At 42.8% G+C, this 16,415-nt stretch overlaps 1 protein-coding gene across 1 annotated transcript in view; it reads left to right on the top strand.

Annotated features, from left to right (window-relative positions):
• The window catches only part of dnai4 (dynein axonemal intermediate chain 4), a 99,142-nt gene that overhangs the window by 23,533 nt on the left and 59,194 nt on the right, over nucleotides 1-16,415 (top strand). Inside the window, exons 3-4 of the mRNA XM_078219373.1 lie at nucleotides 189-345; nucleotides 7,364-7,503. Of these exons, the coding sequence (XP_078075499.1) occupies nucleotides 189-345; nucleotides 7,364-7,503 (297 nt within the window). The remainder of the gene's footprint in view (nucleotides 1-188; nucleotides 346-7,363; nucleotides 7,504-16,415) is intronic.

The raw sequence follows: 16,415 nt of genomic DNA, 5'->3' as shown, positions 1-16,415 counted from the left end.
AATTATTCTTGGCATAAGAATATTTATCCTAATTGCTCCCTTTTATTGATGATCTTAAATAAATCCCCTCTACTTACCAAACAAAGGAACAGATTTTTCCAACTTGCTTATTTGAACATGCCTATTGGTCTTTGATTCCATTCCTGATTACTATCCGGTGTCTCCTCATACCATGCTTATGGTTTCAGATGTCCAACTCCGAAGAGAAGATGTACGAGAACAGCTGAACGAGGATGATCTTAATAAGATTGTAGATGTGTTTCTGACAGAGACTGAAACATTTACCTTTCTGGATCTTCCCGTTGAAATGATTTCAGTGGATTCAGTAGAAGCGGATGCTGTCAAGTAAGACTTCATTATGTATTTCATTATATCATCATATTAAATGGCTTGATTAATATATAATTTATAGAGCTGATCTGCTTTCACTGGAAACAGTTTCTCAAAGTATTGTGCCTGCTGGTCTTGAAATTTCTCTTGCTTATATTGCAGAACAATTCTACAAAGGGTAAAAATTTGCATTTGGAATATAATGATTTTGTTTGCAAGTTTCTCATGTGGGTTTACCCCACTTGTAGCTCATACAGAATGTAAGTCATAGCATAATGCATTGCTGGTGGTGAGTATTTGCCATTATTACCAGCAAAACTTTGCCTTTGAAATTCCAGAGCCTGTGCTCTTTGTCGTCATATGGAATCATGGAATAGTTCCAGCTAGAAGGAGGCCATTCAGCCAATCATGTCTGTGCTGGCTCTCTGCAAGAGCAATTCATCTAGTCTGACCCCCAGCTCCACCTTCTCCCCATAACTTTCCTCTTCAGATAATGAATCTCTTTTGAATCTGCATCCACCATACTCTCAAACCAGAATCTAACCACTCACTGCAAAAAAAAATGTTTTTCCTCATGTCGCCGTTACTTTTTTTAATCAATCACCCTAAATCGGTGTCCTCTGGTTCTTGATTCTTCCACCACTGGCAACAGTTTTTCCCTATCTATTCGATCCAGATCCCTTATGTACAAAGTGCAAAGTCATATTTTAAGTTGTGTAATAAAGACAAATTAAAATTCAAAATGTCAGAGTGCTGGAATTTGTTCTGACAGGTAAAGAAATTGTTATGATGATTTTTTAAAAATATGCAATATGTTACCAGCAGAAATAGAACCAAAGAGTCCCTACAGTGCCGAATGAGGCCTTCCGGCCCATCGAGTCTGCACCAACTCTCCAAAAAAGCACCTTACTCACCCCCCCCCCCTTTCCCTGTGCATTTACCGGGTCTTTGGGGTTGTGAGGCAGCAGTGCCAAAGTAATAAAAGACTCTGTTGCGGAATTCTACACCCATTCTGGCATATATCTGCCATAAATTTAGTGAAAGTTAGTTGAAATGACTGTATACTTGACTGGAATTTAGACATTGAGTCCTTGTCTAAAACCAAAGTGTCCTTGATGGCCTTGTGTCCTCCATATATTCATTATCAAGCTGTTGCTGAGAGATGGGCATGGCAGGGGTCTAGGCTGGTACTGGCAGTGGGTGATGCAACAATGCAAACAGTTGCACTAGTCCATCTGGGTGTTTGGATCCTTAAATTTGATGAGTGAACTTCCAGCTCTTAATGTTCTGTTTATTCGTAGCTTGCCATTTGGAGGATGGGAAATCCAGTGGACTTGCTCCTTCTAAAACTAGTTTGTGGCTCTTAAATAGAAGGTAGGTTTTAATACAGGAGTGTGGTACAACTGGCACAATGTTTATGGCCAGGAGGTGCTCATTAAACAAATCAAAGCCTTGAAATAGGCCAGCCTTCAGATGTTGGATGGTGCCACGTCAAATAAATCAGCAAGCATGGAGAAGTAGGCTGAGAATTTCAGTGTCATCCATATTGCTGCAGGAACTTAGCTATGTTTTGTTTAATGACGTTATAAAGACAGACATATTAAGGCTCTTCTTCATGCCTATCTTTGAACGTGGCTTTACAATGGCACAGTTTCTCGACACTACCATTAATTTCCTCGCTGGTGTACAACAGTCTCATCTAATTAGAATGGGAAACTTCAATACACATCTTCCGCTTATCCTCACCCACTCAACAGTTGCTTCTGCCCCCAAAACTAATGGAAAAATATTCATATTTATGGAGAAAAATATTCATTCTTTGTTTCATAAGTGCTTTGATATTTAACACTGTGCATGCTCATTTAAATGATTTCCTGCTTTTAAATATACTTGATGCTTGTCAGGTAAGATCCTGTTCTCTTCCTGCAGGTTTTGATTTTATCTTACTCCACCAAGCAGGCGGGAAGGTCCTTCTTTAAATATCTAGATGGGCTCCAATTAAACCATTTGGGCCTGACAGCTACAGTATTTCAATCAGTGACCTGCGTGGGGAAGTTGCTGTGACGTTCTCATCATGCCAATCCACTGGGGAGAAAATGAACCTGAAGCATAAGAGACCTAAATTTCAGTGTTAGTTATTTTCCTTATGAGGTCAGGGAAGCAGGGTGCATCCCCAGCTTTCAAGAGAAGTTTAGGCCTGCAGTGTCCCAGGATTTCCCCCTCCCCCAGGAACATGAGACTCTCAGAAAATCTCTTGCCATGACTTACCTGAGTGCAGGGTACAATTCCTGTGGTCCCTAGCGCAGGTTCCTGCTGTCCAATATTCTGTGCTACTATCAAGTGACCGCCTCCTGACAGTTTTGAGCAGGAACCTGACTGAGGCTAAGCAGATGATATCCAGTTAAAATCTCTGCCGGGGTTGAGATGGGTTTGAGAAATCCAATTCTGGCATTTCATTCTGACCAGAAGTTGAGGAGCAGCATGAAAAGCAGAAAGGACCGCATAGGGCTGCAGTTTCAGGGACATATAGAGGAGCAAGAGGAGCAACCTTGGTCTCTAGCTGCCCAACTTCCACCCCCAAGTTAAAAGTGAGCTCCTGCCAAAACATTTTGGCCACAGGCTGGTAGCCCTCTCGCTTCATCTGAGTCCTCATTGTCACCTGTGACATTCTTTGTCATTTGCTCAATGAGTGCTCTAGTTAACTCCTGAATGAGTCAGTGCAGTGTGAGAATTATTTTTAATTAAATTATTTTGGGGCATATTGCATTATTTTGTATAGAAATCTGTAGGTAGAATTCTACCACCTACCTACGGCGGACTTGCTGATGGCCAGGTGTAGAGAATTTGGCAGGAGCCAAAATGTCAGAAGTACACTGGCAGGAAATTACATTGCAATTCTCCCAATGGTAGGTCAATGTCAGATTAGTCGTTTTGCAGGCAGGTGGTACAAAGGCCATTTGCATTCATTTGCATCCCATAAATGCTCATCAAAGCATTAAAGGCCTACCTAGTGTCCCATCAGGCCTTCCAATTGTGCATCACGCCAGAGGGAAACCATGCTGGTGTCAAACCCGATTGCTAAAGAGTAGCATGTACAAGGAAGCCCTCAGTTGTCAAGAGACTTTAAGTTGAGTGTAACAACTTTTCTGCCATATTAGTGCCTGTTCCTGATGTGCTATTCACCACTCAAAGGGGAAGACCAGTTCCTGCCCATTCATGCGGATCTGGTCTTTATGGATAGCACTGCGCTGCTGGACACACGGACCCTCCCATGTCACTGAATTGGATCAGTTCAGTACCTGGGGTTGAGAAGTACAGAGGTCGCCTTCTCCCCTGGTGCCACACACCAATGCTTATTTGTGCTGCTGGACTCATGCAGCCACCAAAACAAAGCTCCTAAGTTTGAACGGTAGCGGAGTGTGAAGTGAAGAGGGAGGGGATGGTGGCTGGTGAAGACAGAGGGGCAACGTGGAAGGAGGGTTGTGCAAAGGAGGGGTAGCGTGAGGGCTCACGATGGCAGACAGAAGAGCAAGAGGTGGATGAAGAAGGCAAATAATAGAAGGCAGAGGGAAGATCAAGAGGTGGGAAGCTGGACCCAAATAAGCCTGCATAAAAAGCTCACCTTTTGGGATTGTGGTCAATACAGACTCAATGGGTCGAATGGCCTCCTTCTGCACTGTAGATATTCTATGATTTCCTTTTGATTCATGAACATAATGGACTTGTTTGTAGGAGTCCTTATGATGATGTGTATGCAGTCAATATCACATGGACTTGTGGACGGTTTTCAAAATCTACACAACTCTAGAGCACTATCCTACAATGTTGGTTGTCTGTGATGAATGTGATGAACTTATTTGATTTGGCAAACATGGAATCAGTCACATGCTTCATACAAGCATGAGCTGATGATGCATTACCAACGTGTCAGAGGTTTGAAGTTTGTTTGAAAGAGGCAGCATGGTCAGTGACAGCTTCCCTGGAGAAGCACAGCCTCCAAATGCACTGCACTTCTGTGAATTGCAGATATGTCACTCTGGGTCTACACATTATTTTGGAATGGTTAGGGTGTCTGCAAATTCTCTTGCTCCTCTATATGTCCCTGAAACTGCAGCCCTATGTGGTCCTTTCTGCTTTTCATGCTGCTCCTCAACTTCTGGTCAGAATGAAATGCCAGAATTGGATTTCCAGTTCAGACTTGTACCCACAGTACTACAGGCCAAAATAAAAACACAGTATCCCCTGCTGACCTGGTAGCTGTGGTCAGTTTATGTTATGAATTTTCAATTTGTCAGAAGACACCTCCATGTTGGGACACATGGTGGTGTCCAACCTGCCTCAGTAGTGCTCTCCTCTCCAGGTGAAACTGCCAAAGCTTCTGAGCCACTAGCGTCAAGATTCTACTCAATACCCTCAGTTGGATGGTAAACTTCAAGGAAGCCAATTAGGAGGCTACCTCCAAGAAGATCTCTGAGCCTGCCTTACTGCTGGCAAGTGTGGGATTGGGACTTCCATTTGATATTGGAAAATCGAGCCCATGAGAGCGAGAAAGTGGTGTTTGACAGAATATTTAGTTCAAATTTTCTTAAGGTGTGGCCAGGTCCTGTTACATTGCCTGGTAAGGCACACTTTTTGCAGCATTGATAGGATGTGTGCTGAATAGTGGAATGAGAACTCATTGTTCGGGTTATTTTTTTCTAATTGTTTACTGCAACTCTTCTTGGGGCTCTGCTTTTGTCTGTTCCAAAAAGGTCTTATTCTTGAACATGACTTCCAACATCACAAAGAGAAAGGATCTGCCATAGCCTTCTCAAATACTTAATGGCAAAAACATTTATTATCTGTAAAGTAGCCATTTAAACTGATGTAAACCATATTGCAGCAGCACACTATTTTCTGTCCCATTAGCACAAACATTTTCTATGTCTGGAGATCATCCTGATCCTGCAAATCATATTGCTACATGAAATTAATGCTGGGTCAGCACCTCGCATTCTTTATGCAAGTGCAACTTTGTTCATTAACTTGCTTTGTTCTGAAATTAGTCATTGAAAGTAAGGAAATTTGGGCTCTGGCTGGAATTAATATTGTCTATGACCAAAGCCACATGCTGCTTTTCCTGTGGACTGACAAACCAAAATAATAATCAGAACTGGCATAGAGTGGTAGACTTATCACAGGTAAGGGTCTACAAGCTGCCTCAGTGGAGGAGATGGCTGACATCTCTGTACCTAAGCAGAACTGAATCACAGAAGCCTTCTAGAGCTCTTCAGTTCGTCTGAACCTATTGATAGAATTTGGAGATTCTGTGAGGACACACTAAACCTAATGTTATTATGTTTCAACAAACCTTTGAAAAGAGTTTTGAATTCCCAGTGACTGACTCAAAGGACCATATGACAAACTTTCATGTTTTAAGACTTTTACTATAGCAAACATGCTAAAGCAACATTTACTAAATGTTACTTCATAGGCAACTAATAGTTTAAATTCCAGAAAAGATATCAATTATCTGAGAATCTCTGAACTAACTTCCAGCAGCAAGTCCTACTCCAGTACCAGGGCAAATCTTCCAGTGTCTGGAATCCCTACATCTTTTCAATCAGAGGATGAACTCCCATCTGCATTTTGTCTCATAGCTAACAGAGAATAGGCTTTCCCCTGCTTTTCACAGCAGCTGCTGATTTCCTGTGTCTTAAATTTCATGAAGGATGCTCCAAACCTGTAAAGATTCATCAGAGAAAAGGTGTAAAGAGTCATTTATTATTATTATTAGCTATTAATAACATTTATGTAAGGGTTCTGCTGATCTTCCTTTAATCTACACTAGGAGATTTTTGGGACAACTCCATTCTAGGCCTAAGTTTTAGAAACGTTGAGCAACTGGAAATACTAAATAATAATTTCTGATGAAAAGATTAGTACTGTGCTTCCCCTCCACCCTGCTGCTGTGTTGTATCATTTCTCTCCATCTCATATTCTGCAATTAGCACTGACTCACCATTGCCTTTAATTGTTTGCTTTTTCCATGAATACAAAGGGCAGAATTTACACCTGCCATATGGAGGCAGCTTTGGTGGTGGGTGGGAGTTGGGGGCTTTGGCAAGAGTTGGATTCAAGCCCGCAAGTTCATCTGCTTCTGGGTTCCAATGCCACCAGGTGATTGGTAGTGAGGGTGCAGTGTGATTGCACAAAAAACAAAGAAACGTGGCCGGGTGCAAGATGAGATTCCACTCCAGAAGGTTTCCCAGATCGTTTTAGAAATATGGGTCAAAACAATCTCGAGTGGAAACAATATGAGACCCAGGACAATCTGTTAAATTATGGGACAGCTTGGATAGTTGGATCACCTGAATAGACAGGCCTTCCCTAAGGAAGGAGATGTGGGGCTCCTGCTGGCTGACCTCAATTAATTACCGACCTTTAAGAGAGAATTTATGTCAATTTTAGTCATTAGATTTAATTCCCAAGAATAATTAATTACTGGGCAACATTACATTACAAAATATTTCATGAATAAAGTTGCCCTTTGATTTGTAAGAATTATGGGCTTGCCACAAAAGCCTTCAAATTAATTTATTCTTGAGGAGCTCAAAAATATGCCTAAGTTCCTGTTTGTGGAGCAGTGGTATAGACAGCTAACATGAAAAAAATCTTGTATTCTAATAATAGTAGAAGAAACATATTTGGGTTGGTGAAAAATCATCTGATGTTCTCATTCCTGATTAATATCTGGAAAATGCACATATGTTTCAAATCAATAATAATGGGATTTAATTAAATTTTGCATGGTCAAATAGCATGTCAACCCCCAATCCCTAGGCTTAGAGGAACACTTCCAACATGACAATGACCACTTTGACAGGATACATCAAGAACAGCTGACATTCATGGAATTACACCTTAGCCCTTCAAGGAGAGAAAGGATAAAATGACAATTCATTGCTCTGTTTTTCTTTGTCTCCATTCCCCCATCACCCAACAATTGTAGCTACAAGTTATTCATATGAACTTTGGCATCTTTTATTTTAAGGGCAAGAAACCATATGTACATTGAACTCTGCAAAGAACGAGTTGGCAATGATCGATACATTGAAAGGATGGCACAAACATTCAGTGGAGCACAAAAATCCAAAGAGGTTCAATGTGACAAAATTAACACTCAAGAAGCAGGTAAACTGTTAAATAATCCAAATATACTTTTTTTTTAAATTAAGAAAACTAGCTTAATAGCCAAGACACACAATGCAGAACATTTCCAATTATAAAACAGTAGGAGAGAAGATGCAATAAATTAAGTCAGACTTTATGTTCTGCAGGAGAAAAGAACTGAGGAGGTAAAGCACTACTTGTGACTTTGTTCAATAATCTAAAACGGATGACAGCAAATTGGCAGGCCCCTATTGCGAGATTGGTTTGCCCAGCTGCATTCAGGAAAACCAGGGGCAGAATTTTACATTCCCTGTAAAATTCCCTGCTTACAGGCCTGAAGTCACATCATTTGCCACTTGGTAATTAATGCCTCAACAGATGATGAATTCCTGCAGGTTGATAGGACTAAGCAGGAGCAGATGAACTGCCCACGTATGCTTCCGCTCATGGTTGCTACTCACTGGATGTAAAATCCAGCCCCAGGTCTGTTCGGCCAACAAGTAAGCAGGTAACATTTCAAGGTATACTTACCTGAATGTGGAGCTGGAAGGATCAGGAGCAGTGTTCCTTTAAAGATTAACTATACAGACTGCACTCAGGTTATTTCCTTTACAAAACTGTATCGGAGTGTAACTTGTTCTACGTAGACAACCTTTAAAATTGCAACATTTGTAAGACCATTATAAAATGTCTGAAACATTTCCTTTACTGTATTGAAGCATCTCAGAATGTTAGTTGGTGTATTCAAAAGGACTGACTATTTTTTTTGTGTGATGGCCATTTTGGAATATTTGTAATGTACTTGCAGATTTGTTATGAATAAAGTATATTTTTGGAAAAAAAAAGTATCAGTGCATCACTCAGCCTTTTGGATAAGATCATGTGTCAGATCAAGCCCAAGATGGGGTGCAATGCCATATTGTGTCAGCTTGGATCTTGTTTGTCTCTCTTGTGAGGACCATGAATTGGATTCAATTGGATTTTGAATTTGGTTTTTGGAGCAAGCAAGGAATGGATTAGGAACTGCCCGGTCCACTTTGTAACTTTAAGAATGAAGTTAAAAAATGTTTTTAAAGTATCTGCGTGTCACTACATGCTGAGGTTTTCCTGTGCCCAGTGTTGTGAAGGATGAGTCTGGCCATGCTGCTGAGGAACGCTCCGAGCAGTGGGACTGTGCTGTACTACCTGTCCATCATGGAAAAATTTATGCAGAGAATCCCATTTGATCACAAGTCAATCAGACAGTGGTCTGCACGTAATGTCCTAGAGGCCCTATGGGAAAAGGAGGTAGTGGATCCTGTTGGATGGTTCCCTGAGCAGACTACATTTCTTGGAATGTAGACAGCCTTCTATTGATAACGCAGCAAGCGAAGGCAAAACTGTTGAATGCGTAGGCGCATTTTAATGATCTTTGTGGAATTCAAGAGAATAATGAGCAGCAAGTGGTCGTTCTCTATGTGGAAGGGTCAGTCCATGAGGTAGAGAGAGAACCTCTCAACAACCCACGTGACAGCATATAATTCAAAGACACCTCCTGGACTTTCTTTTCAATGGTGACGTAGTGTTGCTCTGTTTCTGTCAATGTTCCAGAGGCAAAGTTTACAGGTTTTCTATTGCCATTTTTCTGGATTTGGATGAGAACAGTGCCAAGCCAGTGGAGGATGCATCAGCAGCCACCATTGTGGGTAGTGTTGGGTTGCAATGTGCCAGCATATCTGAAGGGACCTCCCTTTCTTTATTACATTGTAAGCCTTGGTTTGTTCAATGCCCCAGAACCATTGTTGGCATTTCATAGGAGATCCCTTAAAGTTTCCATGATGGTGATTAGATTTGGGATAAATTTGCCAGCCTGATTTACCATCCTTGAGAACTGCTAGAATTCTATGACAGACTTCAGTTGGGAAAAGTCTCTGATGGCCTTCATTTTCTGAGAGTCTACCAAAATACCCTGGATGGGATTTTCAGGCCATGCTTGCCCCAAAACCAGAAAATCCTGCCCGAGGTCAACGGACCTTTGCATGGTCCGCTCCCTGCCTGCTACGATTCCTGTGGCGGGCAGGATGGGAAAATCCGCCCCCCGCCCCCGTCTTTGAATGATATGCACCAGAAATTTGATGATGGTTTGGTGAACTCACACTTGTCATTGAAAGTGAGACCTGCTGTTTGGAGGGCCTTAAGACTCTTCCAAATCTGTGGTCATGCTTTTCTGTTGCAGACCCATAGATGAGGTTGTCATTGGTGTCACAAATGTCGTCTTGTTTACTGTCTAAGATTTTGGACACGGTGTGTTGGAATATCTTTGGAGCTGACGCGATGCCAAAGAGAAGGCAGTTAAAACAAATTTGTCCACATGGTACAATAAAGTTTGTTAGCAGCCAGGACATATGGTTGAGTAGTATTTGCCAAAACCCACTATTTGGTGAAGGACATTGTTGGCAAGCTTCACCAGGTGGTCATCCACAGATGCCATGAGGTGGATTTCCTTTTGGACTGTTGTATAATTGTGTGAGGTCAACACATAGCCTGAGTTGACTGTTTGGTTTGAGAACCATTATCAACCCAGAACATCACTGGGTTGGTTCTGTGACAAGTGATATGACATCTCTGTGTAGCATGCGCTCAAGTTCCTCTTTGATTTTCGGCAGCAGAGGTGTGTTACCCTCCTGGGAATGAATGGCACACTGGAATGGCATCTAGTAGCAGTGAAATGTGGTGTTTGTTTTTTAGCTTACCAAGCCCCTGGAAGAGTTACGGGAATTCTTGGCGGAATTCAGTCCTGTTGTCTGGTTAAAGAACTTCATCCGTTTTTTGTAGAATGCCCAGTTGCATTCATGCATTCCTACTGAGTAAAGAGAAACTGATTTTTTGCAGAAAATAAAGGTTCTCTGTGATCTCTTACATCTTGTGGCATAAGAGGCTGTGATCTGACCTTTCACCTGCTAATTCATGCCTCCTGGACCTTGAAGTTTATTGGCTGGACAGGGATAATGTTGAGCCATGCTAAATAATTAACTAGTATGGAAATCCAACACCAGTATCAAGCTTAAAATGAGCTTTACATCCTTTAACTTCGAAAGTGACAGAGTAGAAGTCTTGCTGATGGTCTTGTAAAAGGTAAAGTCAACATAGTCCCAGTTGACCATAGGCTGCCCTCCCCTTTGACGGGGAGAGCTGACTGTGGTGATTTAATCTGAGGATCACCACACCTCAGGTAAGGTTGAGAAGGAGGACCTTCCTGAATAACCTCAGCCAGTATGAAAATTGAATCCGTGCTGTTGGCATCATTCTGCATCACAAACCAGCCATCCAGCCAACTGAACCTCTCCCAGGAAGACAGGAATGACTTTCATTTGTTTATGGTCCATGTTCTGGGTGAGCTGTGAGTTGCATTTATTTTTGTTGTTTTGTCCCCTTAGTGAAGGCTTTGAATGAACAGCACCATTGCAAATCCCCTGTCCTCTCATATTCGAAGAACTCCGTGCCCCAAGCTGGGCAATGTTGCCATCTGTACTGGTTCTTTGCTTAGTAGCATTGCACTTCAAGATGGCTGCTGTAGAGTTTACTGCCCTTTTGGCTAGTTTAACAAGCTTTCATGTGGGTGGGACTACTACATTTGGGCCTAAATAGTGAGTGGGCCTAAATATGTCAGCAGATGAGAGGCCGATTTCGCTTACTTGGTTTGGTTTGACGAGCATCAGAAAATCATGATCAATTGAGTGTGCAATTGTCTTACAAGGAGTCATGTTTGCAACAACTAGCTACGGTATAATGGTTTGGTAAGAAGCAATTTGACAGATTCTTTTAGTTTATGGGACCAATGCTTGAAGCATGTTTGCCCAACACAGATTTCCCGTTTTGGAGTTAAAAAGCATGTTGAAAGCATTTAAAACAGATTCAAAGTCTGTGGAGGTCTCTTCCACCAGTTTCTGAGAAGGACCTCATCAACACAATCATTGACGTCACTGTTGCATCATCGCCTATATCTCTCATTAACATAAATATTTTATTAATCCATTACACTATGGGTGTATCTTCACAATTCTTTGCAGGTGGCAGGGCAAGTTGTCCGGCAATTAAGAAAGCAAATGGGATACTTATATTTGTAAATTGGAGCGCAAAAGCAAGAAAGCTTTGGTAAACCTTTCCAGGCCGCTGGTTAGGCTGGACTGAAGGATTTCAGTTATGTGGAGAGATTGGAGAAACTATGGTTGCTCTCCGTAGAGCAGAGAATGTTATAAAGAGACCAAATAGAAATATTCACAATTATAAAGGTTTTTGTACAGCAAGCACAGAAATAATGTTTCCTCTAGTAAGTGGGTTGGTAACCAGAGGTGATAGATTTGAAATAAATTGCATAAGAACTAGATAGGAAATGAGAAAAAAATTTCATCATCCAGAGGGTTAAGAACTCCCAACTAAAAGTGTGGTGGTATCAGGTCCCATAGAAGCTTTTAAAAGGCAATTGGACAAGCACTTGAAGAGGACTAATCTGCAGGGTTCTGAGGAAAAAGCTGGGGGGGTGGGGTGGGAGTAAATTCAACAACTCTTTCAAAGAGTTGGTCATGCCATTCATAGTGTAATCCTTTGCCTTGTTAGCCCTCCCCAAGTGCATTACCATACATTTTTCTGAATTGAATTCCACTGCTCTTCCCACCTGATCAGTCCATTGATATACTCCTGCGGTCTACCGTGATCCTCCTCACTATTTACCACCCTACCAATCTTCGTATCTTCTGTGAACGTCTTGATCATACCCCATACGTTTAAGTCCAAATCATTAATGTACACCACAAATAGCAAGGGCCCCAGCACCAAGTCCTATGGAACTCCACTGGAGACACACTTCCAGCTACATCCCTCTACCATCACTGTGCTTCCTTCCTCTCAGCCAATTTTGGATCCAATGAGCCACTTTGCCTTGGATCCCATGGGCCCTTACTTTCTTGACCAGTCTGTCATGAGGCTCTGATCAAAAGCCTTGCTAAAATGCATATAGAGTACATCAAATGCATTAGCCTCATCAATACTCCTGGTTATCTCCTTAAAACATTTGATTAAATAAGACCATAAGACATAGGAGCGGAAGTAAGGCCATTCGGCCCATCGAGTCCACTCCACCATTCAATCATGGTTGATTTCAACTCCATTTACCCGCTCTCTCCCCATAGCCCTTAATTCCTCGAGAAATCAAGAATTTATCAATTTCTGTCTTGAAGACGCTCAACGTCTCGGCCTCCACAGCCCTCTGTGGCAATGAATTCCACAGACCCACCACTCTCTGGCTGAAGAAATTTCTCCTTATCTCTGTTCTAAAGTGACTCCCTTTTATTCTAAGGCTGTGCCCCCGCGTCCTAGTCTCCCCTGTTAATGGAAACAACTTCCCTACGTCCATCCTATCTAAGCCGTTCATTATCTTGTAAGTTTCTATCAGATCTCCCCTCAACCTCCTAAACTCCAATGAATATAATCCCACGATCCTCAGACGTTCATCGTATGTCAGGCCTACCATTCCTGGGATCATCCGTGTGAATCTCCGCTGGACCCGCTCCAGTGTCAGTATGTCCTTCCTGAGGTGTGGGGCCCAAAATTGCTCACAGTACTCCAAATGGGGCCTAACCAGTGCTTTATAAAGCCTCAGAAGTACATCCCTGCTTTTGTATTCCAAGCCTCTTGAGATAAATGACAACATTACATTTGCTTTCTTAATTACGGACTCAACCTGCAAGTTTACCTTTAGAGAATCCTGGACTAGGACTCCCAAGTCCCTTTGCACTTTAGCATTATGAATTTTGTCACCGTTTAGAAAATAGTCCATGCCTCTATTCTTTTTTCCAAAGTGTACGACCTCGCACTTGCCCACGTTGAATTTCATCAGCCACTTCTTGGACCACTCTCCTAAACTGTCTAAATCTTTCTGCAGCCTCCCCACCTCCTCAATACTACCTGCCCCTCCACCTATCTTTGTATCATCGGCAAACTTGGCCAGAATGCTCCCAGTCCCGTCATCTAGATCGTTAATATATAAAGAGAACAGCTGTGGCCCCAACACTGAACCCTGCAGGACACCACTTGTCACCGGTTGCCATTCTGAGAAAGAACCTTTTATCCCAACTCTCTGCCTTCTGTCTGACAGCCAATCGTCAATCCATGTTAGTACCTTGCCTCGAATACCATGGGCCCTTATTTTACTCAGCAGTCTCCCGTGAGGCACCTTGTCAAAGGCCTTTTGGAAGTCAAGATAGATAACATCCATTGGCTCTCCTTGGTCTAACCTATTTGTTATCTCTTCAAAGAACTCTAACAGGTTTGTCAGGCACGACCTCCCCTTACTAAATCCATGCTGACTTGTCTTAATCCGACCCTGCACTTCCAAGAATTTAGAAATCTCATCCTTAACGATGGATTCTAGAATTTTGCCAACAACTGAGGTTAGGCTAATTGGCCTATAATTTTCCATCTTTTTTCTTGTTCCCTTCTTGAACTGTGGGGTTACAACAGCGATTTTCCAATCCTCTGGGACTTTCCCTGACTCCAGTGACTTTTGAAAGATCATAACTAACGCCTCCACTATTTCTTCAGCTATCTCCTTTAGAACTCTAGGATGTAGCCCATCTGGGCCCGGAGATTTATCAATTTTCAGACCTTTTAGTTTCTCTAGCACTTTCTCCTTTGTGATGGCAACCATATTCAACTCTGCCCCCTGACTTTCCTGAATTGTTGGGATATTACTCATGTCTTCTACTGTGAAGACTGACGCAAAGTACTTATTAAGTTCCTCAGCTATTTCCTTGTCTCCCATCACTAGATTACCAGCGTCATTTTGGAGCGGCCCAATGTCTACTTTTGCCTCCCGTTTGTTTTTAATGTATTTAAAGAAACTGTCAGGGCACACTGTATAGAATGCCCTATCAGTGATGGAGGCTGCCCAGTGAAGCTATGTTGTGGCTCACAGAGGACTCAATCTGGTGGCAAGGGTTAGGTTCCACCCCCACCTTGATTTGGTCAACAAGTTCAAACCCCTCTGACTCACAATCTAATGAATCTCTGTGCTAGTGCTTAGGAAATTTGCAGTACATGATATTTCCTTATCAGAAAAATCCTATTCTAATGTATCTTCAGGATAGTTTTGCAACTGAAATAGACTTAGAGGAATAAAAGGACAAAAATGTATAGCACTGTGAAGTAGCACAATAGCAGTTTTGAGGCTGTATTAATGTAGATTGAAGTTGTCAAGCTGTGTAAATATGTAATTGTTTTTTAGATACACAAACCGAACAAGTAATAATCAGACCTTGCAAACAATAATCAGATTTTGTTTAGATAAGCCACCAGCCTCTACAAAGAACAAAGAAAAAAGAAAATTACAGCACAGGAACAGGCCCTTCGGCCCTCCAAGCCTGCACTGACCATGCTGCCCGACTTAACTAAAACCCCCTACCCTTCCGGGGACCATATCCCTCTGTTCCCATCTTATTCATGTACTTGTCGAGACGCCCCTTAAAAGTCACTACCGTATCCGCTTCCACTACCTTCCTCGGTAACGAGTTCCAAGCACCCACTATTCTCTGTGTAAAAAATCTGCCTCTCCTTTAAACCTTGCCCCTCACACCTTAAACCTATGCCCCCTAGTAACTGACTCTTCCACCCTGGGAAAAAGCTTCTGACTATCCACTCTGTCCATGCCTCTCATAATCTTGTAGACTTCTATCAGGCCTCCCCTCAACCTCCGTCGCTCCAGTGAGGACAAACCACGTTTTTCCAACCTCTCCTCTTAGCTAATGCCCTCCATACCAGGCAACACCCTGGTAAATCTTTTCTGTACCCTCTCCAAAGTCTCCACATCCTTCTGGTAGTGTGGCGACCAGAATTAGAAACATAGAAGAAACATAGAAAAACTACAGCACAAACAGGCCCTTCGGCCCACAAGTTGTGCCGAACACATCCCTACCTTCTAGACCTACCTATAACCCTCCATCCTATTACGCTCCATGTACTCATCCAGGAGTCTCTTAAAAGACCCTATTGAGTTCGCCTCCACCACCACTGACGGCAGCCGATTCCACTCGTCCACCACCCTCTGTGTGAAAAACTTACCCCTAACATCTCCCCTGTACCTACCCCCCAGCACCCTAAACCTGTGTCCTCTCGTAGCAGCCATTTCCACCCTGGGAAAAAGCCTCTGAGAGTCCACCCGATCTATGCCTCTCAACATCTTATACACCTCTATTAGGTCTCCTCTCATCCTTCGTCTCTCCAAGGAGAAAAGACCGAGCTCCCTCAGCCTATCCTCATAAGGCATGCCACTCAATCCAGGCAGCATCCTTGTAAATCTCCTCTGCACCCTTTCAATCTTTTCCACATCCTTCCTATAGTGAGGCGACCAGAACTGAGCACAGTACTCCAAGTGGGGTCTGACGAGGGTCTTATATAGCTGCATCATTATCCCCGGACTCCTAAACTCAATCCCTCGATTGATAAAGGCCAGCATACCATACGCCTTCTTAACCACCTCCTCCACCTGTGGGGCCGATTTTAGAGTCCTATGGACCCGGACCCCAAGGTCCTTCTGATCCTCTACAGTACTAAGAGTCTTTCCTCTAATATTGTACTCCTTCATCCCATTTGACCTACCAAAATGGACCACGACGCATTTATCTGGGTTGAAGTCCATCTGCCACTTGTCTGCCCAGTCTTGCATCCTATCTAAGTCCCTCTGTAACTTCTGACATCCCTCCAGACTATCCACAACCCCACCAACCTTCGTGTCGTCGGCAAACTTACCAACCCATCCCTCCGCTTCCTCATCCAGGTCATTTATGAAAATGACAAACAGCAAGGGTCCCAGAACAGATCCCTGGGGCACACCACTGGTGACCGACCTCCATTTAGACCCATCTATACCCACTCTCTGCCTCCTTTGGGCAAGCCAGTTC

The sequence above is a fragment of the Mustelus asterias genome, chromosome 8 (genome assembly GCF_964213995.1).
Source record: "Mustelus asterias chromosome 8, sMusAst1.hap1.1, whole genome shotgun sequence".
NCBI lineage: Eukaryota > Metazoa > Chordata > Chondrichthyes > Carcharhiniformes > Triakidae > Mustelus > Mustelus asterias.
The sequence above is the reverse complement of the archived record's forward strand: the minus strand, read 5'-3'. Positions and strand labels throughout refer to the sequence as shown.